The sequence below is a fragment of the Ammospiza nelsoni genome, chromosome 3 (assembly GCF_027579445.1).
Source record: "Ammospiza nelsoni isolate bAmmNel1 chromosome 3, bAmmNel1.pri, whole genome shotgun sequence".
In the NCBI taxonomy this organism is placed as follows: Eukaryota; Metazoa; Chordata; class Aves; order Passeriformes; family Passerellidae; genus Ammospiza; species Ammospiza nelsoni.
Genome location: NC_080635.1, coordinates 2,257,884 through 2,284,703, shown reverse-complemented (window position 1 = coordinate 2,284,703; position 26,820 = coordinate 2,257,884). Strand labels below are relative to the sequence as shown.

General features: G+C 41.0%; 1 protein-coding gene across 4 annotated transcripts in view; it reads right to left on the bottom strand.

The window, feature by feature from the left end:
• XPO1 (exportin 1) overlaps positions 1-26,820 on the bottom strand; it is a 34,124-nt gene continuing 7,304 nt past the window's right edge. For all 4 annotated transcript variants that reach the window (XM_059467855.1, XM_059467856.1, XM_059467854.1 and 1 more), the window contains 23 exons: positions 25,997-26,098; positions 22,139-22,211; positions 15,231-15,292; positions 15,111-15,155; positions 14,843-15,024; positions 14,324-14,372; positions 14,112-14,231; positions 13,872-14,000; positions 13,127-13,285; positions 10,627-10,824; positions 9,886-10,024; positions 8,410-8,591; positions 7,456-7,612; positions 7,190-7,353; positions 6,493-6,627; positions 5,463-5,646; positions 4,259-4,365; positions 3,741-3,935; positions 3,136-3,304; positions 2,256-2,390; positions 1,982-2,141; positions 1,791-1,887; positions 1-1,051 (listed from right to left, as the gene is read on the bottom strand). In XM_059467855.1, the coding sequence (XP_059323838.1) occupies positions 905-1,051; positions 1,791-1,887; positions 1,982-2,141; positions 2,256-2,390; positions 3,136-3,304; positions 3,741-3,935; positions 4,259-4,365; positions 5,463-5,646; positions 6,493-6,627; positions 7,190-7,353; positions 7,456-7,612; positions 8,410-8,591; positions 9,886-10,024; positions 10,627-10,824; positions 13,127-13,285; positions 13,872-14,000; positions 14,112-14,231; positions 14,324-14,372; positions 14,843-15,024; positions 15,111-15,155; positions 15,231-15,292; positions 22,139-22,211; positions 25,997-26,098 (3,090 nt within the window). In that variant the 3' untranslated portion in view covers positions 1-904. The remainder of the gene's footprint in view (positions 1,052-1,790; positions 1,888-1,981; positions 2,142-2,255; positions 2,391-3,135; positions 3,305-3,740; positions 3,936-4,258; positions 4,366-5,462; positions 5,647-6,492; positions 6,628-7,189; positions 7,354-7,455; positions 7,613-8,409; positions 8,592-9,885; positions 10,025-10,626; positions 10,825-13,126; positions 13,286-13,871; positions 14,001-14,111; positions 14,232-14,323; positions 14,373-14,842; positions 15,025-15,110; positions 15,156-15,230; positions 15,293-22,138; positions 22,212-25,996; positions 26,099-26,820) is intronic.

Genomic DNA, 26,820 nt, shown 5'->3' with positions numbered 1-26,820 from the left:
TAAATGTAAACCAAGTTTATTTTGCTCTTAAGTAGTGTTCTTTAAGCACTACAGCATGGTAAACAATGTAAATTAGTATAAGTCATCTCAAAAGCCAGTTTTTTTTTATTTTATGAGTTGTTAAAAAGATGCAGCCTATTCTAACAGGATAAATATTTTAACCATTTCACTTCGAGTTAATGAAGGCTCACAAATGAGCAACACTCCTCATTGAGGAAAACAAAAAGCTGTTGTCGACAAAGCGACAGCACACACACAAAAACAAAAGAACTGTGTAAAAATAACTAACTGTACTGTGTTCCCATACTCTTTAGAAGTTGCTTTACAATGGGATGATATGCACATGATCTTGCTGCAAACTTGCCATACAACTTGCAAATACACGTAGCCTATAGCCTTACCACTCAGTCCAGAAAGCTGCTAACTGATCAGAACAAACGCAGCACTAGGATCCTCTGCTTAACAATTAATTAATTCTGTCTGCTTTACTCTTTACCTTTTCTCCTAGACTGCAGGACAGACTAGAAAGAAAATGACTCCGAATTAAAAATCGATACTCTGACAGGAAATTGTATTATTTTGCAATATAGTCTTTTACAAGTTACGCTTTGCCTATTTTCCCCTTAGCCACAAAATGGGCATGAAGTAATTACTTTGAAAATGCCTTAATTTTCAACTTCATGCAAATCTAAATAAAGATGACCAAACAAAAGCTTAAACAATGGAAGGATATTTCACAGAAAATTTCTTATACAAAAAACACATAAGAAAAAGGGCCACTAGGTGACATTTTAATTTACAAATTGGCATCATTTTGGTCAACAAATATCCAAGTGCTGTTTTCTTCTATCACAACAAAGTAGCTGTACAGAAAGAAAACTGCAAAACTTGTTTTATTTTTGTTTTAATCGCACATCTCCTCGGGAATTTCATGTGGATTAAGGATGCCAGGTACAGACATCTGAAGTTTATGCTTCTCCTCTTGAGCCTGCCGAAGGGCTGTTTCTCTCTCCTCCAAGAACAAGTCTGATGTGTCTTCACCTGCAAATTCCTGGGATAATTCACACAAAACCATCAGTTTGTTGTCAAGTGCTTAAGGCAGAGTAATAGCTTCCAAAATTATACAGGGAACATCTTCCCTTCCTGTTCCCTGACAGGCTACTTGCATGGCTTTCTGTTCCTAAGGTCACAACCAGTGTAAAGCAATGTTTAAAGATGGTCACTGTGTTACAGAATGGGATGCCAAACCCAGCAGCTGGAGTCTACCACAATTAAAGCAGAGTCATTACAATTCTGAAATACCTGACAATTGCAATCTCAAAACTAATTAACAAACTATTTCCTGCCATCTTATCATTCCAGCATTCTTAGAAAAAAATAAAGGCATAGCATTAGTGTAGTGAATTTCAAAACTGGTCCCAATTCCAAGTAGAATGAAAAAAAAATCTGGTTAAAAACAGATTTCCCATTAGATTAAACTGAAAACTAAAAACTTATTTCCCATTAGATTTAGTTTTGCAGTTGTCCTAAGACATAAGGATTGTGTGCACAAAGCATAACACAAGCAATGATGTTCAAACCCAATTTGTAAGTGAAATCCCAGTGAAACAGGTTCCATGAACACTACTCAGTCACACAAGCCATTGGACAGAGTTCTCACTGCATTTTAAAAAGATGCAAAATAACTTCTATTTCTCAAACAAGCACTAACTCCACACTGTCTAAAGCTTTCCAACAACATCCTGTTGAAAATAACTTAAAGTTTCTTGAGAAAAGCATGCCCAACACACCTTGATTTGGACCAGGAAATCCCTTAGGTGTTCCTTGAAGGCAGGAATATCCTGGTTTAAACTGAAGAGCCCTGTTACGAACAGCTTCACCTGGGCACTAACAGCAAACACAGCAGTTAGAATAAAAACTGAAATAAAGCTTCAAGAAATAAAAACCCACCAGAAGCATGAATGAATCGTGGCACACTTACTCTTGCAGGTGAGGAAATGCAGATTTGAGGAGATTAGCCACATACTCCTGAATAAACATTTGGTTGTTCACTGGGCTGCCAGGGTTTAAAGGAGTACTGATCTTTCCCTCTTCTACCAAGTTGAACATGTAGGCAAGGATTGACGCATGCATTGTCAAACCTGCAGATCAAAGGCACACACAGGCAGCTGTTATTGAGCAGCAGTTGTTATTCAGACAGCATGTGAGCCATGACTGTGCTGCTCAGGGTGCTTTGAAGCAGGGGCCCTGCTCACCTGCAGTGTGGGAGGTGTCTGTGACCACGGAGAAGATGTGCTGCAGGATGTCACAGAAATAGGTCTGGTAGAAGCTCTGGGCAGCCGTCTCCTCCTGCGCCACGTTCTGCAGCAGGGTGTACAGGATCTGCAGTCCTGCACAACAGGCATGGACAGTGACCAGGAGAGCAATATTCCAACAGCTGGGAGATTCTGGCCTTTTGCAAAGCCCAAGAAACCCCAATGGGCAGCAGGGTGCCCACACGTGACGGGTGTGTGAGGCACTGCCCAGGCTGGCACTAGAGGACACTGCCTCCCAGGCATGCCACGCCCCTCTGGCTTCATTATACTATATTAGCATATCATTAGCATAAAGAGCCAATCACACTTCTTGATCAGCAAAATCCTCTATCCAGACAAATGTTGGCTGTTTAAACACGGAAAGAAGCTCTGGGCACCCATCTCCCAGAGCTTAAAACAGGGAAAAAATGTCTCAATATTTAGATTTAAATGGAAACTTCAATTACTTTACTTGGTGAAATTCTACTGAAAAACATCCTTTCTCCCCATCCCCAAATAGCTACAAGAATCACTGTTCCACAGTTTTTTGTGGCACCATTTTAAGCCGCTGCTTAAAATGTTCAGCCATTTCAGAAGAGTGCCAATGCTCATGTGGCAAAGAAAGCAAGAAGAAACTGTAACACTGCTCTCTTCCAGCTACAGAAATAACAACAACCAAACATCTCAGCCCATCCATGGATTCCTGGCTGACACCTCGGAGCTGAGACAGAGGAATTGCACATTCATGTGAACAATATGCTACGCTTGATGAAAGAAAAGGAAGAAAAAAACCAGCATTCTATCAGAAAAACTCTGATCTGTATTAAACACTTCCATTTACCTGTATCTGCAACGTTTCTCATTGTGTGTTTGAAAGCCCAAATAATAGAATCCAGGACAAGTTTGAACTGTGCAGGTGGAATGGCCAGGAAGGCTGGGAAGCAGTGAGAATTTACAGCTTGAAGTAGCAAGAAGAAGTTTGTTCTATGTTCAGGATATTCTTCAAAGTCCTAGAAGGGAAAGGGGAAAAAAGCCAAGTCTCCTTAAGTTCCATGATAGCATCTCCTAAACAGAGCAAGTCAGTACACAGTGCACACTTAGTGAGGAAACACTGGACTGAGCAGTAGTGGTGCTCTTACACTCGAAATATTTATCAATTTTAGCACTTTGTCCTACACTGACATTTGACTTCTGCCTGCAGAAGTGCAGCACTCCAAGGCCCCAGAAAAATGACTAATGGCTTAAATCAAGAGCTAACCAAAGAAATCTAAAGCAATATAAGATACCTAACTAGACAGCTCAACTATAAAACAATTACATTCATCTGAGCAGAAATCTTGTCAAGTGCCACAAACACGCTCTGCGACTGGAAAAAAACCCATCAATCCCAAGATCCCAGTGATGCTCAGAGAGAGATGCCTCATCCCAGGTTTCAAACATGAATACCTTGTTGATCATGTTTAATGTGCACTCAAAGACAGCATCGAAGATCTGAGGTATTTCAGCAGTGATGTGCACCCCCAGCTTGTTGACAATGATGGCCATGGTGCTGAGCACCTCGGGCTCGCGCGCCGCCGGCACATTCCGCTGGTAATCGATGAGAACTGCATCCAACAACGGAGGAACAAAGTTCTCAGCTACCTGGGTGCAAGAGTGAGCCAGGTTATGGCAGAGCAGCTGCTGGGCACAGTCTCCAGCACAGTCAGCAGCCAAGTTAGTCCCTCCTTCAGTTGCAGGTGACACTTCTCTGTAAGTTGAAGTTTCCATCCTCTGTCTCCATCTTACATCTCCTTGTCTCCCTTTATGATTACTCCCAGCTAAAATCAACTGAAGTATCTCAAGCACTGCTCAGGCTTACCTCTTCTAATTCCCCTTCCTCCACTATATTTTACACACCTCCTGAAGCAAGTTCCTGTGACCAACAACTGTCTCAGGGGTTATTTGTACAAAATGCATCCACTTACCATCTGCGGATCATTGGACCTGCTCACCCAGCCAGAAATTAATTTTAAAGTTTCCCTTTTTACAGTCCTCATACTTCTAATCAAGGGCTGCTTTGTTACCATTTCACCTGGAAAATTTTAAAGCTTCAGTTAATTGTGTGAGGTGCCAAAAAACCCAAATCAAACAAAAAAACCAAAACAAACAAACCCAAACAAAGAAACAAAAAAACAAACAAAAAAACAGAATAAAACAAACACCAGAAAAAGATCCCCACCAACTTAACTTGATATTAACAAAATAGAGAATACTTGATTGTTATATCTGTATGATATTAAAGACTTTCTTCGTCTTTAATCATTGCCAGTTGTAAAAACATTCTCAGATGCAATCACAGCAGTTGCTGCTCCAGCTCACCAAGCCCTCAGCCCCAGCAACTGCTTCCTCAACTTCTGTGTGTCTGGCAATGATGAATCCTGGCCATTAGATCAGCTGAATGAAAAGCCATTGATTTCTGTGCCAGTTCTACTCTGAATTCCGAGAAGCCACTTCAAGGTGAAGCAGCTGCGCAGTTCCCAAGCTGCTCTGAACATTCCAGTTCCCAGGTACATCCTGTGCACTGGCCAGAAAACTGGCACAGAATTCAGCAAGTGACTCATTTCATCCTGTAATGGGCTACTACATTCAGCACATTCTGCTGAGATGCCACAGGCCCTAAGTTAGCTGGTAAAAATAAGGGAGATAATTGAGAATTCCTCCTGTGATTGCAAGCCTGCTTTACCAGGACTTTCAGGCATCTTCACGCATTACATTTCTGCAAGACAGCCTTGGAGCAGCACTCTCATCCCAAAGCCTGCTGACATTTTCTGAAGCAATGAACAAGATCCTATTGACAGACAGTCCTTTAACACTCAAAACCAGAGCAAGCTAAAAGAACACAGGCTACCTACACTGCATCTCAGCAAGATGCTTATCAATTCTAAGTGAGCAGCCCTGGTGCTCTGCATTCTCCTAAACTCGATCATTTAGAGATGTTTCTTCCTCCCTCTAAAGCTGGGAGCTCTTTATTTGAATACAACATCTGTTAACAAGCAAAGATTTAAGTGAGCACTTTCAGCCCTTCCCCACTCTCTCAGAGGGTAAAATTAATTTAACTCGGATGTACTCTGGAACCCAAAGGCAGACACTGCTAAACCCCATTTTCAGGGAGAACATGGCATTTCTTACCATTAGCCTGAATAGCTGCAGAAATATTTTCACTTAGGCACTTGTACACATTCAGCATATCTAAATAAATTCTTCCAAGCTGAATCACAAAGGGGTGGCCAACTGCTTTACATGCTCGTACATTGGTTTTCAGAATGCTACCAAGCTGCTTAACTGTTTCAGGATCCTTTAGAATATCAACATTCTGTGAAAAAAATTAAGAGTTCATCTTCATTAGTGAACACAACCACCCTTTGGCTTGCAATATAAAAGCCTAAGTTTGAACAATTTATTTTATACACTGCCTGAAAGAACAGATCACTCAAATTTATGGACTTTTTATAGAGATCCTGCAGTTTATTTCATGGCAACAGAGTCAGGATAAAACTTCATTTAATTCTGCTTTTCCACAGAATTATTTGCTGCAATGCTACAAGCATTACTCCAGTTAGAGAAAGAGGAAAAACTAAGGAGATTAGGAAGTTGAAAACAGATAGAAGGGGTCCAATGGAAACAGTATGTTCTTGGGAGAAGTCAGGGTAGGAAAAGTAACTCAAGCTTGCTTAAGGTTCAGGCCCTTCATTAGATTAACTGCAAATGGATTGTCTCTTGTGAGGTGCAGGACAGTTGTTCTTTAAGGTGCACAGATAAGTATTTTCAGAAGACTGAAGGAAACAGAAGATAAAGAAAAAATTCTGTTTAAGAGAATGCTGGGAGCAGAAATGAAGAACAGGGAACAGTATTTTCAGCATTTTAACTTTTCTGTTACCCAAAAGCCAAGTGAAAGGGAGGCAGAAAAAACTACTGAAATTAATTCTGTACAGTAACAGATTGTGCTTTAAATCAAATTTAAACAGGTATTTATTTTGTCATTTAAGTCTCCTCTCCCAAAACAACACCTCCATTGTCACATCGATCTCTCTCTCAGCCATCATGCAATGAAGTCCAGCCCAACTCTGTGCACTCAGTGTAAAAACACAGCCAGGGGAGGGCACACATTTAACAGGGTTTTTGACCTGAACACAGAACACACGGAAATGCAAGAGCTCACCTTTGTTGCCTGCTGAATGATGCTGTCCCACACCTGGTTGGGCAGCAACATGTACTTTTCTATCAGGTGCTCCTGCACACTCTGGTCTGTCTGTGCCCCAATCATGTATCCAACTGCTTCGTAAAATGTGTGCACCTGAGGGCAGCAGCAACACCACAAACAGCAAGGTTAGAAAGGACTGAGGGAAAACTCAGTTCTACCAGACATGTTTGAACTGTGCACTGGCTCCCATCAACCCTGGAAGTATCTTCTTCCAGGTGCCAGATCCACTCTGCCTGAAGTTTCAGTGCATTCAGTGTGCAGGTGCACACTGCTCCTTTTTTGGAAAGGACTGGATTTTTCATTTTCCCTTTTTGGATTGTTCCTCACTCCCTCCTTCCCAAATACAAGGGCTGTAGGTATAAACTGTTAGAGAAGGATATTGCTCTTTCCCAAAGCAGAATCACCAAGTTACATGGAGTCTTCTTGAAGACACTCCAGAAATCAAAATTCCAACTAAATGCACTTTAATTCTCCTTCCAAACATTCCAAATGACATCTCAGCAAGGCATCTTGATCATGGCATTCATACCCTGCCACTGTCCCTAATAAAAACTGAAGAATATAATTCAACCCTTGCAAAACACCCCCACATTTCAAAAGGAAGGAACTGTGCATTAATCTTTAGGAATTATCCCCAACCCCAAACAGAACCTACCTGTTGTGGCTGAAGGTCACAGATGATTGTGTTAATATTGTTCAGGATTTCATCAATAAATGGCATGACCTCTCCCACCTGAACCTGGACAAAGTGTCGGCGGCATTTTTGTGCTATTTTTATAAAGGTATCACAAGCCATGTCCTGGACACCATCGTGGGTTTCTAAAAGAAATTCAGGCAGTTACTGCTTTGTATTTTTTCCTCTCCATGTATAGGCACTTTTTTTAATAATTAAAACAGCAAATCAAAAAAGCAGATAATTACCATGCATAAATTCAAACAGCTTGTTGACTACTGTCTTCAAAAATTTCCAGTGAGCTCTCAAAAACCGTGGGTATTGACCTACTATATACATTATGTTTGATGCAATAATGGCTTTGTTGTCCTTCCCTCGCTTTTGTTCGCAGAGTCCCAGGAGATCCTACAACACAACAGATTCTTAGGTTTCTCTTCAAGTTTGTCTTGTTCCATCAAAAGCATTACAAGCATAAGCATAAGCAGCTATATTAAAGGTGGTTGCCCACAATCTAGCTCAAAATCCTAACAAAGAAATAAAAACCCAAACAAGTCTGTTAAGATTGGGATGATGCAATCATTTAAGTTTTATCCAAACCCTGATCACTGTTTTAAACTAAGGAATCTCCATTTTACATTATAACTGAGGATTCCTGCAGGGGGAGTTCAACAAGCCTTACACTACTCAGTACTGGCTGAGTAGCTGATAGATAAAAATACAGACTCCACATAAATAGAAGAAATTAAACTACATCTTCTGTATGACTAAAAATATTCTGTAAGCATCTTTGTATGACATTTTAATGTCTGTTACTCTTGTAAAAATATTATCCACATATTAACCAAACTTCAACGTTTGATCAATGAATATACAGATATAGCAAAAGAGCAAGTCTTGTTACAGCCATGGGTTACTCTGCCACTCTGCTGGATTTCATAAGCAATCCCTTTCCATCTCTTCTGCATCCCCAAAGAACACATTTAACCATAAACTAAACTTTATCTGATGAAAAGGCTCCTTGGATCGATGCATTGTTCATCACTAATTTATTCATCCCCCCTAAATTCAGGATGAAGGCTTCCCATTAATTTGTTCTTCTCCACCAGGGCAGCTTTCTAAGCTGCCAGAGCAGTATTTCTGCAAGTCTGGTTTCTGCAGCACAACCTGGGGTGTGAGCAGGCTGCTGGCTGTGCCCAGCTCACCTTGATCACTGTGACCAGGAACCTCTTCTCATCCTCCTCGTGCATGGCGCCGCTGATGGAGCCGATGGCCCAGCACAGCGTGTTCAGGTTCTTCCAGGACCACTCTGTCCCATTCACCTGATTGTGGAGCTTTTCAGTCATAATTCTTTCTGTGTCTGCATAGTCCAGATGTGTGAGATAAACTGAAAGACATCAATGTGGAACCTTTGAAAGCAGCAGCCTGGAGCTCAACTCCATAAACTTCCATAAAAACCCACTGAAGCTCTCAGGTTAAAGTGTCCTGTTTCCTTCCTGAAGTCATGACAACACAAGGTAATTAAAGCAGAAATTTGTTCAAATTATTTTAAAGATGGACAATAAATTTCATTGAGAATTTAAGTTCTAAGGAACCTCAGCAGAACTTCACATGCAGGTGATGTGAAAAGTCTAAATCAATGCATATCCTACATGACACCAAGGCAAATTTTTATCAAAAGGCATCTGTACTGATGGCCTGTAGGAATATGGGATTGGCTGCCTATAGGGGACATTGTACAATGTGTCATCCCACAGATTTTCTGCAGCTCTGTAATTTACTGCTGGTTGCAATAAGCCACGATTAAAGTGGAGCTGGTGCTCCAGAACAGGTCTAGGTGGAAGATTCAGGTACCACAACTCAGTCACTTGCATCAGCCCCTAATAGGATTAGTGTCTCCAATATAAAACTCTAAATCCCAGCAAGTCAAGAGCAATTTATGGCCAGGTTCAGAAATAGATTTTTACTGTACCACAGAACTTCCACCACATTCTCCTCCCCTTTCTTTTTCCTCCTCTTATAGGTAACACAACATAAGCAATACAAACCTGACCTGCATTTTCATAGAAATAATCCTGTATTTGGCCAAACAACTTAGACTCAGGATATACAGTAATTGTTTCACAAAACAAAAATGGTTTTCACATTCCACATACAGATGTATTAAAATAATTAATTTAACACTGGCTATACCTATATCCCCAGCAGACAGGTGAGAATAAAAATGCCCACTACACTACATACACTCTGCATGTCACAAGCTTTCCAACACACACATTCCTAGTGCATCAACCTCATGCTCAACACTCAGTGTTCCCATCTGCACTTGAGAAAATAAATTTAATATTGAATGTCTAATGTCCTGAATATCTGACAACTCTCTCCCTTTGCTCCCTTAAGTTATGATTTGGACTTTCAATATTGTTTCCTGCCTCAAAAGTCTCATTATCACTGCAATACCTAAGGACAAAATTAGGTAGTGAACTACTACTCCATCAGGTTATAATGCCTCAAACAGGAAACTTCAGAGCAGGCACTGCCTCCTCCCCTTGCAGCCTGTGCAGTACCCCTTGCTGATAACCATTCACCCACACAATACTTGAGATGCTGAGATAACACCCTGCAGCACCCTGATGTAGCTGCACAATCCCAGAGCACACAGCTGCAGCCAGTTCACTTACCCAAGGTTTCTCTCATGTTTTTATACAAATTGATGGAATCTGTGTCCTTCATGAACTCCCGAACCACCTCCCCCTGGTCATTCTCCACCACCAGGACTTCTTCAGGCTTGGCCATGCGGCTCACCATGAGCAATCGAACCTGGGGAAGTGCAAACTCCATCAACCTGCTACCACCACCCCTCTCCCAGCTGCACAAGTGTCCCCAGAGCCCTCTGCCCAGCAGCCTCAGCCACAGACAGGTTATATCCACCTGTACAGAAATGGCAGCTTCTTCCAGTGAGGATAGAGCTGCTGACTTCTCTCTCTTCAATGAACAGAGGAGTACTTAAAGAAACTCCAACCTATGTAGTATTCATACAATAGTAAGTTCAAAATGCTTATGTCATATTAGGGGTCTTTTAAGGACCACTTTTCTCGAACACACGGGTTTTCCTCCAACTCTAAGACCCCAGTCTTTCTGCTTACAGAAATTGCTTAATACAGATTCATGTTAAAATTAAACATCTTTAAAAAAGTTGAAATATCAGCTTTTTAATTAATATCACATTAATTGTCTTATTATATACTGGTGTCATCTTAAAGTATTTTCACATTGATTCTATAACTAGAGTTGAATCAACTATCGATTACTCTAAGGTAAATTTTCTTGTGTCCCTCCTTACAGGAAGTGAAATCTCTAATTCACCAAGAAAAGCTGAATGTCCAGAGTGCCCTCCCTTGAGCATGGAGGGAGTCCCTTACCTTGGACAGCACAGGCAGATAGAGCTGTCTCCTTGGAGGGACATCGAAGTGCTGGCTCCCCGAGAGCAGCGGCGACGCCGACGTGGAGAACGGGCTCTCCCTGTAGAGCTCAGCAGCTAAATGGTTCCAATATTCCAGACAAATCTTGAAAATTTCAGTTTCTTCAACTTCTGATACCAGCAACATGTAATGAAGAGCCTGGAAAAGTGTGATTTGAACACCCAATTAGTGAGTGTATCTGCAGATCAAAGCACATGGCTTCAAGTTCAGTTATCCAAATGCTGCCCAAATGCCAAATGAATCTGAGAGTTTGGAACATGAGGCATTAACACTGCAATGGCATCACTGACAGGTCAGAGTTGGGACTGGCAGAACAACTCCTAACCAAGGACTCTCATCTCTTATTGTTACTTTCAAAGTGTGTGTTGTGTTTTTAAATCTGAAATAGCCTAAAGACATCTTAGAAATGCCATCGCCAAACCAGCCTGTTTGGAAGTTATCAGACCCACAGCCTCTGGAGCTCTGCAAGGCATTTTCAGAACCTCAAAAAAGCCTCACCAGCTGCTGCCAGCGATTGCTATTCTCAAGACTATTGCTGCTACTTTGTTCTGAATCCTTTGACCCTGGCATGCTGCTCCTTTGCCTTCAGAGAAGTCATCTACCAGAACATTTTCAACTTCTTTCCTGACAGAACAGCCAGCGCAGGCTGAGCAGGGAGAGCCACTGATGCAATTCTGACAAGCTCAGATAGCAACCAGAGAAATTACAACTACACAGACAAACCTCTTTTGCCTAAGCTTATTATGCAGTCCCTGGTGAAAGATATCAAAGCAATTGCCCATTAGTGAACAAACAGAATGAAATGATAAAATCTGAAGATATTTTCATAGCTTAAACACTCCAACATTAGGCACTTTGCAAGGTAAAGACCTGATACAGCATCTCCACCTACAGTGTCTCAGGGACTCAGGACAGCCATACATTGGTCTTTACACAGCAATTTCTCCAGGTAATATCACTCAAAATAACTGATGTAGATTCCTCTGCTGGTCTGCAGAGATCCAGTGAATCCATGGAATTATTTCAACTGCTACATCCAAAGTGCAGGAATTAACAGGTTAGAATGGCACACAGCTTTTTAAAGTAAACCTGTACTTAGGTTCTATTACACCAGAGCTTAGAGAAGTTTAATTTGGAAGCATTTTAGGCAGGCATAAGAACTTTGTTAAACATTTCAAGCCTGAAAGTCCTCAGAATCCAGTTGTGTAAATGTCTTTTTACACAGGTCTTCTCAGTACAGCCTCAGTGTAAGTGGAAACTTGAGCCTTGAGCTGTGTGCCCCTGATTCCCAGTTATTTTAAAAGTTTACTGCTTGCAAATTCAGGAATTTATCTGGAACTGTTACCAGCTGCTCTGAGTCCATCCTCTAAATGAGCTACAATAATTTGATATTCGCAGCCAATTTTAATAATATGCCTTTTTTCTGTAGAGGGCTACCTCCAGAAGATATTAAGAACAGACTGGAATTCAGATGGACACACTGGATTACAGCTAATCAACCTGCAAAATGCACTTTTCCCTCCCAATATACCTGGTCTCCAGGTTTAAAAATTGGGGTGCTGATTTTCTCCCCCTGTCTCAGGGCAGTTCCTCAGCCTACAACCTCCACACCTGCACAGGGCTTGATTCTGCACACAGAAAATGGTGCCTCAAGGGGATAGGGAGCAGCCTCCATCGCCTTGGAGTGGAGCAGTAGCAAAAAAGTCACCACAGAACAGTTCAGTCCCAGCAAAATTGTTATTCACAATTGAAACAGCACAACTGGAAACCCTAATCTTGGGATTAGGGTTTACCCTACTCTACCCCTCAGTGCTTCAGCCTTTCCAATCTTTCATTCTTATCTCCATCTCCAGTATTTGCCACAGTCCCAGTGGTTTTACTGTCACAGTCACCTCGTAGGGCTCTGCCTCTGCCACACACAGACTTTACTGCATACAAAGTCTCATCCTTGAGGACTACTTAAAGCTTTTCAGCTGGGAAATGGCAAACTGGGCAGGAAGCTACACCAGGCTGGAGGAACTGGCCTGGAGCATGTGCTGGTCCCTAGAGAGCAGCTCTGGGTGCTCAGTGACAACAGGCTGATGAATCCATAGCAACACATCACCTTCATGTGAGAGGTAAACAGAACGTGTAAACCCATGGAAAAACAATATATTCATTTACTGTGAAGCACTATTTGACACTTCCATGCAGGAACAAGTAAGAAGAGGTTGAGACAGAGTGAAGTTTTCAGACATTGCACTGGTAAAGGATCACTGAAAAGAGAATGCCATTGAAGCATACTAGGAAATAAACCTTTTGAGAGGGTTTTGTATTTCTGACTGGTTTTTTCCTCTTCCCAACTTTAATTACAATGATCTAGAAAATTCCATTCCTTTAACAAATTCCACAACCTTTGAGCATGAGAACACACCTGAACCAGATAAACCACGCTCCTTACCTCCATTAGTGTTTCCCTCAGATTTAACCTTTTCTCTATAAGTAGACCATGCTCCTTGAGGAACGTGCAGAGGAACAAACTGAGATTCTGAATGAAGTTCTGTTCATCATCTTTTCCATTGGAGTATGCAAGTCGGATATTGGTATTTAAAGGAAGCATCTAACAAAAAGAAATCACCAAGAATTTCCCTTTTTATACAAAGCAACTACCTTTATTAACAAGTATGTTGCTTTTTGTTTTTTATGAAGAACCTCCAAGATGGACCAACATTGCCAAGAGAGGAAAAGACTGTTACAAAAAACCCCTTTACCCATCCACTTATGATATAAATACACTGAAGAAGGGACTCATGGACCTGAATCTGAACTGCTCAAAAGGGAATGATCAGATTATACAAATTTGATATATGGTTTTAGTGGGAAATGTTTCTATCTGTTCCAAAAATTAACAAGAAACTTGCAGAAGTTAGGTCAGTTTAGGTCTTGAGACATACAGTTCACATTTCCCCATGAGACAGCCCAAGGGCTCAAAGTATCTCTCAAATTAATCAAATCAATAGAGCAGAAATGCAGCTGGATCAAGTTCAGAAAAACACACTTGGCATTTTCTGATCAAGCCACAAACACCACCAAAGAACAATACTTTTCCTAGCAAGAGCTCTATAAGGAACATAAACCCGTCAACTTTCCACAGAAACGGATTTTGTGATATGAAATTCAAAGGGAGATTTCTGATAAACATTTACCTGTTTTAACTGCATCATGGTCAGTGTAAAAAGTGTTACAAACTGTTCTTCATACTGGCTTACACTGACACCTGCAATCTCTGTGAGGCACTTCAAAGAGACATTTCGAAACATGGGAACATTTAAGAACTGGTGAGGGAAGAAAAAAAAATAAAGATCATTACAGAAGTGTTGTACAGCTTTTCTGCAACTTGTATTTAAATTTAAGAGCTGTAATTTTAAATTTTTTTGCAAAAATACCTTGTATATTAGTGTGCTGATTAACTTGGTCTCAAATATATATCCCAGAGGAATCCAGTTCAGAAATCGTAGCAAAGTTTCCAAAGTTGCATGGACTAAGGGAGCGTTTTGGGAGTTTTCCTGTAAATGACAATTTGGAGTTTATGGCATTGTGACACTGTTAGGCACAAAGAGGGGAAGTTTGAAAACATCATTAAAGAAATGTGACTTACCATCACAAACTGACACAGCTGAAATATCTGAGAGAATTCATTGCACATGCTGTAAAAAAAAAAAAAAATTAAAACTAAGCATTTCCACATTTCATAAATCAAAATATCTATGCCCACAGGACAGGTCCTTAAGACCCAGGCCCATGGAGGCACTCTAAAGCCACCTGGTTTATCCCCACTTTCATGGTAATAATCCATATCTGAGGTAGCTTGAAGCCTGCAGCTAAACTCTAAGAAAAGAAGGAAATACAATCAATCAATGCTGAATGCTGTGTTAAAGGATAGGAACCATCAGTCAACAGATGCTACTTGCAGCAAGGTACAAATCCCTGTGTGTACAAAATGAAGTTAGGGATCCCCTAGGAGCAGTGCTTCAAAGAAAAACCAGTAACCCTCTTGGGCTCAGAAATGGAATTACACAGCTGTAGGTGCTCACACAAAGGCTCCAAGTGACAGAACCTATTTAGCAGCAAGCACAAAGTCTACTCTGTTCATCAAGGTTTAAACAGATATACTTGCCTGTCTTTCAAATGCTTGGCTTTGACTTGAGTAATCTGGCCACTGGAGAAGTCAAACACTTCCTCACTGAGCAGTTTGAGGATGACCATGTTGTTCTGGCAGAGGCTCTCGCTGGTCCTGCTGGCGCCCACGATGTCGCTGATGAACGTGGGCCAGTGCTTGGGCCACTCCTGCTTCAGGATCTGCCAAGGGAGCAGCCCCACGTCACACACACAGCCAAGGCACACACTTCACTGAAAGGCTTAAACTGTGATGAGCTCTGCCTTACCTGAACAAGAATCATATTCAGTTTCCCAATGTACACTTTCTCTTTCTGGAAAAGAGCAGAGAGGAGTCAGGTTTTGCATAATGCTCCCTCCCTCATTCCCCCTGAGAACTCCTCACTTACTTCTACACACGTTGGGTCAGATGAGGTCTTGATAATTAGGCCAACAACGTATTTTTTAATACCTGCAGAAGAGGAAGGGATTTATTTTCAGCTATGCCAGATATCACAGATGTAGCAACAAGTATTTCTGAATTCAGATTCTTCATGGTTTTAAACCAGAAACACCTCTAACAGGCCAGACAAGCCTGAGCATTATTCTTGTGTGCTACATGGGGAAATGCACCTTTATCAACCCTGACAGGGGATATTTTAGATGTACAAGATGGCTTTACACCAAAACTATCTCAATGAAGCAAAAGACCAAGGATTAGAGTGTCCTTGCAGTAATTTTTAAGTGAACTCCAAGAATAAACAGAACTTCCTACGTGTGACTCCAGTTGCAATGCCAGCTTTGCTGAAGTGCACGGATAGCTCTGACACATCACCTGCACTGCACGCAGAAGTTCAGAGCTGCTCCAGTCTACTCAGGTGATCCATTTTAACAACAGGAATTCCTATGCACAGCATTTTAAAGTCAGAGCTTAGCAAAGCTTCTCCTGTGAAACCTTACAAGAACAGAACTCAAACCTTCATTCACTAATACAGCACAATCTGAGTGTGAACCACTGGGCTTTTATAGCATATATGGATGCTGTGAGGCCACCATCTCAGTAAATTCTGCTCTATTGCTTTTTTCTTTTTTTTTTTACCTTATACTGGCAATTGGACAATCAGGGACACACAGTGTGTTAGAGCTGTTCATTTTGTTGTCTCTCTTCTACTAATGTTTTAAAATTATTTTAGAGTGTTCAGCTTCACCATAAAACCAGAAAAAGCCCAATCACTGCGGGGAAGTGACACTGTTAAAGTTTCATTTTCCACTTAACCCTTAACTCACTCCTAATGCCTAAATCCATGGGAACAATGATTTCCAAGTGCCAATATCCATTCTGTACAAAACCACCCAAATCCAGGAAAAGGCACGCTCAGAGGGCCTGGAGTCACGACCAGGTGAACATTCCAGGAGCTCAGCTCTGACACCACACTTCAAACCAGGCAAGTGTTTTCTTGTCTTAAGGAAGTTTGAGAATTGCTGGGTGCTTTGCTATTCAAATTCATGAACCCAAAAATCTTGTTTCAATCATTTCTCCTCCAAGATAAGTCAGCCAACTCACACAGACAACATGCATGTGTTGAAGGCTTCAGAAGTTGTCACTTTCAGAAGAATGACTTCTGCTGAAGACATAATCCACACCCTCTGTTGTAACTTTCAAAACTTGTTTAGGACTTGACCAAATTTAGTAGGGTCTTTTTTTTTTTTCCATTTCTGGCTTAAGCAAGAGGATTAGGAAGGACAATTTATTAATTGCATTCTCATGAAATCTGGAAAAACTAGACCCAGACTTTGAGCCATTAGGTACATACTAGACAGGAGCTGTCCTGCAGGTAGCTCCAACTGCAAGTGGAACCATTCATCACCATCATCAGTGGGATCAATCCCCACTGCTCCAGGAGAATGGTCATTAATAAAGTATCACTGTCAGGCACCCCTGAGACCAGCACAGGAAAGCAGCTGCTCTGCTACAGTTTCTTTATTTAAAAAATTAAAATAAAAGTAAAAATGGTGACCACTGCTCAAAAGACAACCTAAAAAGTTTGCTCCCTTTCACATATTACTCTGCTGGCTCCTGAGATCATTCATCCAGTGAACAAAGTCATATTCTTAATCCCCTAAAAGCAGCAGCTATCCAATTCTCTAATGCTCCTTTTGGCACAGATGTCATTTTATACTTTTCCAACTTCAAGTGTTCTGGTTCCTGCTCCATATTTAATAGCTCATTTATTTATCATTCCATAGGAAAGAGAATTTGCAGCAGAACAAATATATGTCAAATTTAGATTCTGACAAAGATCAACCCAGAGGCTCATTACCATTTTCTATCAGAACATGTCCAAGAAACTGCTCAGGGGCAGTAATCCAAGGGATAAGCTAAAAGCAGCATGTTTGGGGAACTCCAAAGGAAGTGTTGTGTTAGAAAGGAGAGCACAGGACATGCACAAACCCCACAGCCACTGCCTAGAAGGTCTCGTTCCATGACAGAAGCAGCTGAGCAAGTCCTGAAGAGGCCAACACCACAAGTGCCAAGCTCAGCCCTGCACTGAGCCAAGCAGGAAGAGACAGACAGGGCAGGAAAACAGACCTTCCAATAAAGCAAAACATAAACAACACCAACCACAACACCCAGGACACACAAAATGTTCTTCAGAGATTATCTGACCTTGCAACTGCACTGATCTCAGGACACCCAAAGGGAGCAGCCCCTGCTCCAGGCCTGGACCAGCCCCACTGCTGGAATTTTCTAGAAAGCAAAGCCTGAGAATTGCTTTTGTACAAAGTCCCATAAAAGGGATGACAGAGCAAGGGCATGAACTTGAGGCCCTGTAGAACATTCCTGGATATCCACCAGATACTGTCATCCTTCTGTGAAAGCTGCTCCTCGACAGAGAGGCAAACATCCATAAAACTGAACCCTTCCTGGAGGGAAAGTTGTTTTCCCAAGTGACCCAAGCCCTGCAATGCCTGGAGTGGAACTGGGACAGCGAGGAACGTCACGTTGTGAGTAATTTCTGCAGCCTGAACTTGAGGAAATATCCTCCAGTTTAACCTTTGGAAGTGCTCTAGGAAGCCATTGCCTCTGCTGCACTGTGTACCCTGAGCTGCTGCCACAGCCCAGCACAGCAGGTGAATAACCATGGACACAATCAGCAAACACACACCTGCAACTAACCCTGCTGTCCTCAGGCACACAGGCACAGCCTTCTGTGCAATCAGAGCCAAGCCTTTAACGAGTGTCCAAAATTATTTAGCTGGTGCTGCAGATGCAAGCTCACTCTAATTTACTAAGATTAATAAAGTCTCTACTGTAATAAAGAATAATAGGCACAAATTAATCAGGTGGGCAATGTAACTCTGCAAAGTAACATTATTTTGCAGTCAAAATTAGAATTTCAAATGCTAAAGCTGAGCTGTCCCCTCTGGGGATATTTGTATGCATACACACTTACACTGAAATGTTCAGTCCCAAAATGTAGTCAAAATACCATCTTATTTTTAGTGTTAGAAACAATGCTTTCCCATACAGTCCCATAATCACCTTTACCCTTCAGTGGTGAACTGAATCAATCCATGATCAACAGAAAAGGCACAGTTTGTCTTCACACACACACAGAAGTAGCTCATCCCCTCTTCATCACAGAGAAGCAAAGAAACATCTTCCTCATGAAGCAGGCCAGGAATTTCTCATCACTGCACAGAAAAACCACCTCTACAGCATCTTCCACTGCTTGAAAAGCTTTACACCCAACTCCAGGAGCTTCCTGGAAAACACTGAGCTGCATCCCTGAACACTTCACTTTTTCATTTCAGGATGAGCACAGTTGTACAAGCAATTTGTGTTCCACAATGAAGAAGTGCTTTATCCGTTCCAGCCCCAAACACTCCAGACAAGCTCTCTCTGTTCAGGGAACACTGTTTCATTTCACAATGCAGGATTAATGAAACGTATCACTGCACTGGAGACCAAAATCCTTTCTTTCCAGGCAGGTTTTCACACTGCCACAGCAAATCCTTTGGAGACCACAGCACTTGAATCAAATGCCATCCTCTCTGAGCATTATTAAACAATCAGCTCTAAAGGATATCAGAGTTTAAAGCAATTTAGTAGCACACCTCAGGAAGCTCAGAACTCTGCCTGAGGATGATGCACAAGAGCCTGGATGTTCTGGAATCCATCACACCCCAGCCAGCTCCAAGGAAAACTACATGACATCATTGGTGTCCGTGCAAGAGCCATTCCAAGCTCCCTCCCAGGACTAAATCAATCACCCAGACAAGGCTAACCATGGCTGGGGGCTATAACCAAACATGTCTCAAGGCTGAACACGCAGGTCAGGCATCTGATTTAACTGAATTTTATCCCTTTTGTGCCTCATTAACTCCACTTTTGTCTACAGAACCAACCAGTTCCTACTGCTAACTCCAAAAGCAAACGAAAAAAAAAAAAAACACCAAAATGCCATCACATCAGTATTTTAGAATTGTAAATTGATTGCTTTGCCTGATTGTTGGTCCAGAATTATAGAAAGATAAAACTCACTTTTTATAAGTGCTCACAAACACCACCACCTGAGGAACAGAAAGCTATTTTTCAAAACTTAAAAGGCCAGCAGGGCCAGAAAAGCTCAAACCCAAAAGCTATTTTAAAACAAAAGAAAAACTTCAGAACAGAGCTTCATGTCAAAAGAATACATCTGAAGAAAACATTTTCCTCCTTGCATTTGAAATTCAAGGCTGGAAGCTGAAACCCTCCAGCACACAGACAGAAGCAGTACCAAACCTCTGGCTAACCTCACAGCCCAACAAGTCATTCTGATCTACAGCTTGCTAAAAACCAAAACAAAAAACCTGTAAGAAAGTTACAGTTCATGCTCTGTAATTAGCAACATTGCTTTATTTCTACCAACAAGTTTCAGGGAAGTCATTTCAAAACCTTTTTTTATTCACTGACCATTTAATTCAGATTTGCTCTTGACTTTAACTCTTAATCACTGCTGTTGCTACTGTGGTTTCCTCATAAATGCATTTAGCTTCCTCTTCACCAACAGCAAGATCTGTCAGCTGTATTTACTACACAAACCAAGCAGGCATGCAGAAGACATGTTTTATAAATTATGATATAAGGTAAACTGATTTGAAACCTGCATGGTTTGCATGCACTAAGCATTCCATTGTACCCTGAGTTTCAGTTTCCTGCACACACATTCCACTAGTTACACTTCAAACAGGAAAATCCTGTCAACCAAAGAATAGCTGGAGTCAAGGAAACCTCAATTTAACCAGCACTGCTATCTCCCAGGTAATCAAGCCACCTGAATGAGCTCTGGAGCAGCTCTTTTGTACCAGCCAGTCTCATCAGCCAAATAAGAAAAATTTTAAAAACAACTACCACAGACCAGATCAAACTGGATTAGAGATGAAACAGATTCTCCCTCCTACACCACTGAGGCCAAGCTGGATAAAATGCCATGGTACAGAAAATACATTTGGTTCCTCTTCTACCACACAAGTGAAAGCCACTAACCCAGTTTCCCCAGAACAGGATAAAAGTCAATTTCACAATTTTAGTTTGCCTCTGTTAAAGGGAAAACGTTTTCAAAACTGAACAAACAACACACCTTTGTTATTATAAAGGATTTTTTTATTTCCTCTGGTGCTTTCATAGATATATGTCAGCAAAAGTAAGAAAAGGATACCTCAAGATGACTGCACACCTACAGACAGTAACTTTATTTTGCCTTGTAACAAACAGAGTTATTGCATTTTCTGAAATGGCAGGAACCACCCAACAGCCCTGTCAGTGCTGGAGATAAAATGACCCAAAGCACATCCAGCAGCACCTCATCCCTCCACCACTGTTTCTCAGCTCTCCTATGCTTTAAGAGCATGAATTTTAAGTCTGAATTCCTGCATTACATCCTGCATTTGGCACCTGTTCCACTTAGGTCCATCCTGTGACATCTGTTCTACATCTCCCTCCACCACTGGGCAATACTCCGGACTCCTCTTCCTCCTGCTCTGCTCCCACAGCCAAAACTGTAGGACAACACTTCCAAACGCTGAAACCAAGTGCTCACAGTCAGGGATGTAACACAATCTGACTGAGCTGAGACACTCCAGTACTGAAAAGCACAAAGAACACTTAACTTCAGCTAACTAAGGTGCTCTTTCAGTTTCTCAAAAGGGCACAGCTGTGTCTGAGCCTTAGCTGAAGCTGTTCCCTAGAAACCTCCAACAGCAGCATGAATGGAAACTTCACTTTCAGTTTTACTTTCGAAGGCAGCTACCCTTTGCCAACCCATAGTTGGAAGGGAAGGGGGAAAGTTGAGAAGAGGAACAAGCACAAAAATGTAAAAGTCTCTCTCTGTGCATTTGTTTTCATCAGCGCTCCAAATTCTGGTTTAATTAATACAGTTTCATTAGCTAAGCACTGGCAGTAAAAATTTAAAGCATGTCTCAGCATGGTTGATAAAAGCTCTCAGCAGAACACAGAAATATGGAACTTTTCATTAGTTCCAAGACCAGCTTTTAGAAAAAAGCCAAGTATAGAAGAGTGACAGGATTTAATATCAAGAATTGGAAGTGGTTGTACTTAATGTTTTGAAGTCCAAGTTGTGATGATGACAGGCAGCCATGTGAAAAGCACAAACCCTGCACCACAGGGGTACCCCCATTTACTGCAGCCAATGTCTAAAGTCAGCAACACTGCAAGGTACAGGGGAGGGGAAACCCATAAACTAAACACAGAATTGATTTACAGACTTCCAGCATTGATGGGAGACTGGGGCTTACCCTACCCTGCACCAATTACAGCAATCTGCCTGTTACACACTTCATTAATTAAACCCAAATGCACAGCACCTCCCTGCCTAATGAGTGACCATCAACAGGTGAGACAGTCCATTTACTTAGTGTTTCCATTTAAAAATCATTCTAACTGCACACAATTTCCAAATAATAACACAAACCTACACAAGGTAACAAGTGGGCCACAGAGTCTGCTTGAGGCTGCACACAAAGCTTCCAGAGGGGGAGGAAAACTAAACCTCCCGTGCCAAGGACAGGGAATGAAAATCTCTACCCAATGCCAGTGGCTCACCTCATAAGTTTCAAACTATCAGTGACACCTTTTCCACAAAGCTGCAGAATTTCAGCTGCTCACCAACCCATTGAGATCACTATCACAAAAGTGAAAGATGTGGTTTATCATTCAAGATACCATAACACATGACAGAATGCTACTTAGAGACTGACAGTGTAAATCTCAGTTAATACACAAAGTTCTGAGGAAAAGACAAAAGTCCCTCCCTACCTTCGCACTGGTTCCTTGGAAGAATCTTCCATCTTGTTTTTATCACATTTTCCAAGATTTGCAGTCCATAATACTGAAATTGGAGAAGAACAAAATGTGAGTACATTACTGTAGGACTGACTAACTTGCAGGACTCTCATTCAATCAGACGTTCACACTTAACATCTAAGACTTCAAGATTCTTAAACTAACAATTTTATTAAATATATGTCTAGTCACCCATTTACTGAGGTTTCATGCATCGTATTTTCTTGTTTTATTCTTGGCTATACTACGTCCTGCTGTTTGATCATGCTCACACCAGGAGGGGGGAAAAGCAATAATGAAAAGCCCTCTGGCAGACAATTTTGGCTATCTGGAAAAGCAGCAGCCAGATGTGAACTGGTATCACAAATGACTGCTCCTAAGTTTGAGTATTAACACAACCAGGCTCCTAAAATATTTAGCAGCTTGGATGGTGGCTCAAGCTTCCTACTGTTCCTCTAAGAGCTGCAAAAAAAAAATCTTGTCTTAGCATCACATGGCCTGACACTGGCACTTTCTAGAGAAATTCTCTCCCAAACTTCACTGGTGTGTTACTTTAGGAACAGCAAGACAACCCACAGGTTTATTTAATTTCAATCCCCACCCCAATATGGCAGCTATTGCTAATATTTAAAGATGAACTTTTGTGCTCAGTCAAAGAACAATAAAAACATGAATAAGCTCTTGGAAATCATTTTACCTTTCAGGAATTCCTTCCTATGTTCTTACCCAAACCATTAACGTTGCAAATGGCCATTGCCTCTGCCCATTTGTCCCTACTGCCAACTCACAGTAACAGGGAAAGAAGTTTGTCATGGTACAACCAAAAAAACTTTAATATGTAAAACCCCATTAGCATGAATAGACAGGAGAGAAAAGGGGATGAGGAGTTTTGCATTTACTTTATCTACAATGGATTAGGAAATAAAAAAAAAATAAAAAATCAATGCCTGAAAGGTAAACTCAAGTTTTCACAGTTCCAAGTTTGGCTGAGAATAAGAGTTCCTCTTTAAACTGGTTAGTTGTTACACAAAGTAGGATCATTAGCATTTCCACCAAAGGGATCATCCAGACTTCAGTTTAAAATTAAAAATACACAATGTAGACTGTCCCAAGCTACATTGTACTGAAAGAGCAGTTTTGCTGTTCTCATCTTAGCATAACCTACACCCCCCTGCTTCCCTATCTGATCCCAGTCCCAGGAGATTTCAGGTGCACATCCTGCAGCTGCAAAATGTTCTGTCCCCTACCAAAACCCTGGGCACCAAGAGAAATTATGAATTACAGAAAGTTGGCAGGGTATTTTTATTGCCTCCATGGTCAGCAGCATAAGCTTATCTACTAGATTTTAACCTGAAAAATTGATTTGATTACTTGACATAAAAGCTAAATGAAATCAAGGGGATTTACATGTAGGAAAACATGCAAAAATATTCTTAAGCAAAATGCTCCACAGGAATTGATTCCAGCCACTGCTAAAAATTTACAGACACCATCTGCAAGTGATCCAGGCTCATGATACAAAACATACTTACAAAAGCTCCTAACAATGTTGACAGTATGAATATTTCTATCAGACAGTGCTAAACTTTCCTGAAGCACATCTAAACTCTAGTGAAATTTCTATGTTCTACAGGCACATACATTAATTTTTCAGCTATCAACTAACTAGAAATGCTCATTTCCTCCCAAACTTTTTTCCACAAGTGAACTTATTTAGCTTTTACACCAGAATAGCAAGTCTACTTTCATTTTAACAAATACTAGATGACCAAATGAAACTTAAATGAAAAACCTAACAACTGACTAAGGACAGACCTCATCTTCAATGGGCTTTCCCCTCACTGAGAATTTCCTGGAGTGAAAGAAAAGGACAGACACCTCTAGCAATCTGCCACACCTGGCCCTCATTATCTGCTCAAACATCTCATTTGGGTTCATGGACCTGCTGCAAAGGTTTCCACTCCTTTTGTGCCTTCAGTTCTGCCCTCTGCAGTGCCTTGTTCACTTCTTCCTCAGTCCCAAAAACTCCTTTTCCCTGACACTGAACAGCAGCAGCAGTAAAATCCCTGTGTACAACCCTCACCTGCACATCCTTCTGCCACACCTCACTGCAGCCCCAACATCCTGCAGGGGCCTTTGGGGTCCTTACTTTGTTTGATTTATTTAATGGTTCCAATTACTCTAACTTCTCTGACTAATGAGGAACACCACTCCCAAAGAAGTCACTGATACCAATTACAAGTCCTGCCTTTTAATCAACTACTGCAACAGCACATGTGGACACATCTCATCTCTGTGTAACACAGAAGCTTTTCAAAAACTACTTTACTCTTGGTTTGTTATTTGTCTACCACTAGTAGTTATGAAGATGAGGGACAGGCAAAGCAAAACACTCAAAAAAAACCAGCATGAAATGATCCCTGTGGTAGAAATTTCTATGGCACCCTTATTACTTATTTTATGCACCAAATCCCTTTCCCTCCCACCTCCCAAGAAACAAAAACAATTGATGAACAGAATTCAGTTAAAGGGAATCAAAAGGGTAGACCTTGTGGAGGCCTGCCGTCAAAGCCTAGCTGTGTCAGTTGCACAGGAAGACACCCCTTTTCTTCCTATTACAAGCAATCAACATAATGGAACATTATGATTAATATCAGGTAGTGTTAACAGCTTTAATTAAAGAAAAAATATGATTGCATAAAAGCCAAATGTCATAGTGCATAAATTTAGCACCAAATCATTTGCAATTTATGTAAATTGAAGAATTCTTTACCTGTTGCTTTCTTTCTGTTCCTCTAATCATCTCATTTTTCACAAGACAAATTTGAGTTTTTAAAAATACTGTTGATAAATCAACTTAAACATTAGTAATGTCTGTCAGTATAAAAAGCAAAGTTTACCAGGCAAGCAAACAGGCAAACACTGTTACTTAAAGGTGCTTAAAGGTATTACTTTGAGGAAGTTCTTTATACTGCTTTCCCCTCAACTTCAGAGAGCAATGAAAAAAAAGAAAAAAATGAACTGCTTCATGAATCCCACATGATTTCAGAAACCATCCAAACACAATTTTTTCTGTTTGAACACAGTATGTATCCAGCAGAAAAACATGCATGTCAGTTATTTGAGATAATAATCATCAAGCTTAAGACAGTGAAAACACATTTTGCTCATCTTTTTGGCTCAAACTTCACAAGTCTTAGGTACAGCATTTCAAATTGCAGAAAAAGCCCCGAGTGCTGCCCATTTTAGCCTCTACCATGATGGATGGATTTCCAACAGCAGTAAAAAGCAAATGTGTTCTGCACAGCAGCAAAGAACTGATGTACTACAAACTTTGGGGTGCTTAACCTTTATTGATTGCCCAAAACCTTGGCCTAATGAGGTTTGTTTTGCTTTAACACACCTAGGGACAAATTTTCTCCTCAGTTACGTGCACGTGGCTTTCATTATGATCACACACAGCCAGGCACCTACCCAAGGACAAAACGTGGCTCTAGGAGACTTTTCATTACTCAGATTTATATAGACACAACACCAATCTTGGGAACTGGCAAAATGCTTGTATGTGCCTTGAGAAAAATTCTGTGTATCCAATTTAGCTCATCCTCAAAAAAAAAAAAGGGGGAGAGGGAAAAAGTCTTGGCAATGTAAAATGAGGTCTGAATATTTTTTTTCATTTACAGTTCTTGCTTAAAGCAATCTTTGCGAACAAGACAATCAAAAAATATGGTTTGAATCAAGAAAATCTATGGCTAAAAATGAGATACCTTCCTCAAAGTTTATGAATGGAAGAAAGAGGAAAACCAAATAAATAAAAGTTGATTTGCTTACTTTGGTATTCATGTTCTGAGAGAACTCCAAAATTGTATCAACTCTTGTCCACGCATCAGGATGTTCTTTTAAGTGAGTCAACACTTCTTGTGCCATTCTTTGCTGAAAGAAAAAGTTGATTTGAAAAAAGTATTTAGATTATTTAAGAAGTTATATACTGTCACTGAAGACATCACTATGTAACAGTCCATTTCAATTACTTATCTAAGAGTTATGCAGAACTCAACCAGCAGCAACAAGTCCCTTAAGCCTCCTCCTGTGACAGCTCAAGTTCAGTAACAACCAAATTCCAAAAGCCAATTGATGCAGGACAGTAATTCCTCATTTCCACTCTTCCATCCTGAATGATTCATCCAGACCAGCAAACATGCAGGAACAGCACACATGGTGGGGGAAACCTACTAGGGAATGAAGTTCTCTCCCATTCCACAAAGCCTTCTAGATAAAACTTTATGCTAGGGCACCCAAACTTTCCAGTTCCAGTGGAAACACCTACACAAAGTGCCAGGCTCCAGGAACACTGTTTTGTGCTGCACAACTGTTGATTTTATTTTGAAGAACCACAGAGCAGAGCATTAGAGGGATCCCTGGTGTACCTAACAACCTACAAAACCCTAATAAAAACCTGCTGGCAGGAGGAAAGGAGCTGGTCACACTAATGCTTTGCTCTTCCTTGGGACTGACATTATCAATTACTGTCCTAGTAATGTCCTGTGGCTTCTTGAAAACCTCATCTGAAGCAATTACACACTGAAATGGCTGAATTCATTTTAGCTATCCCTTACAAAAGCCTGCATGACCTCAGGAGTTCTTAGGGAGCCCAA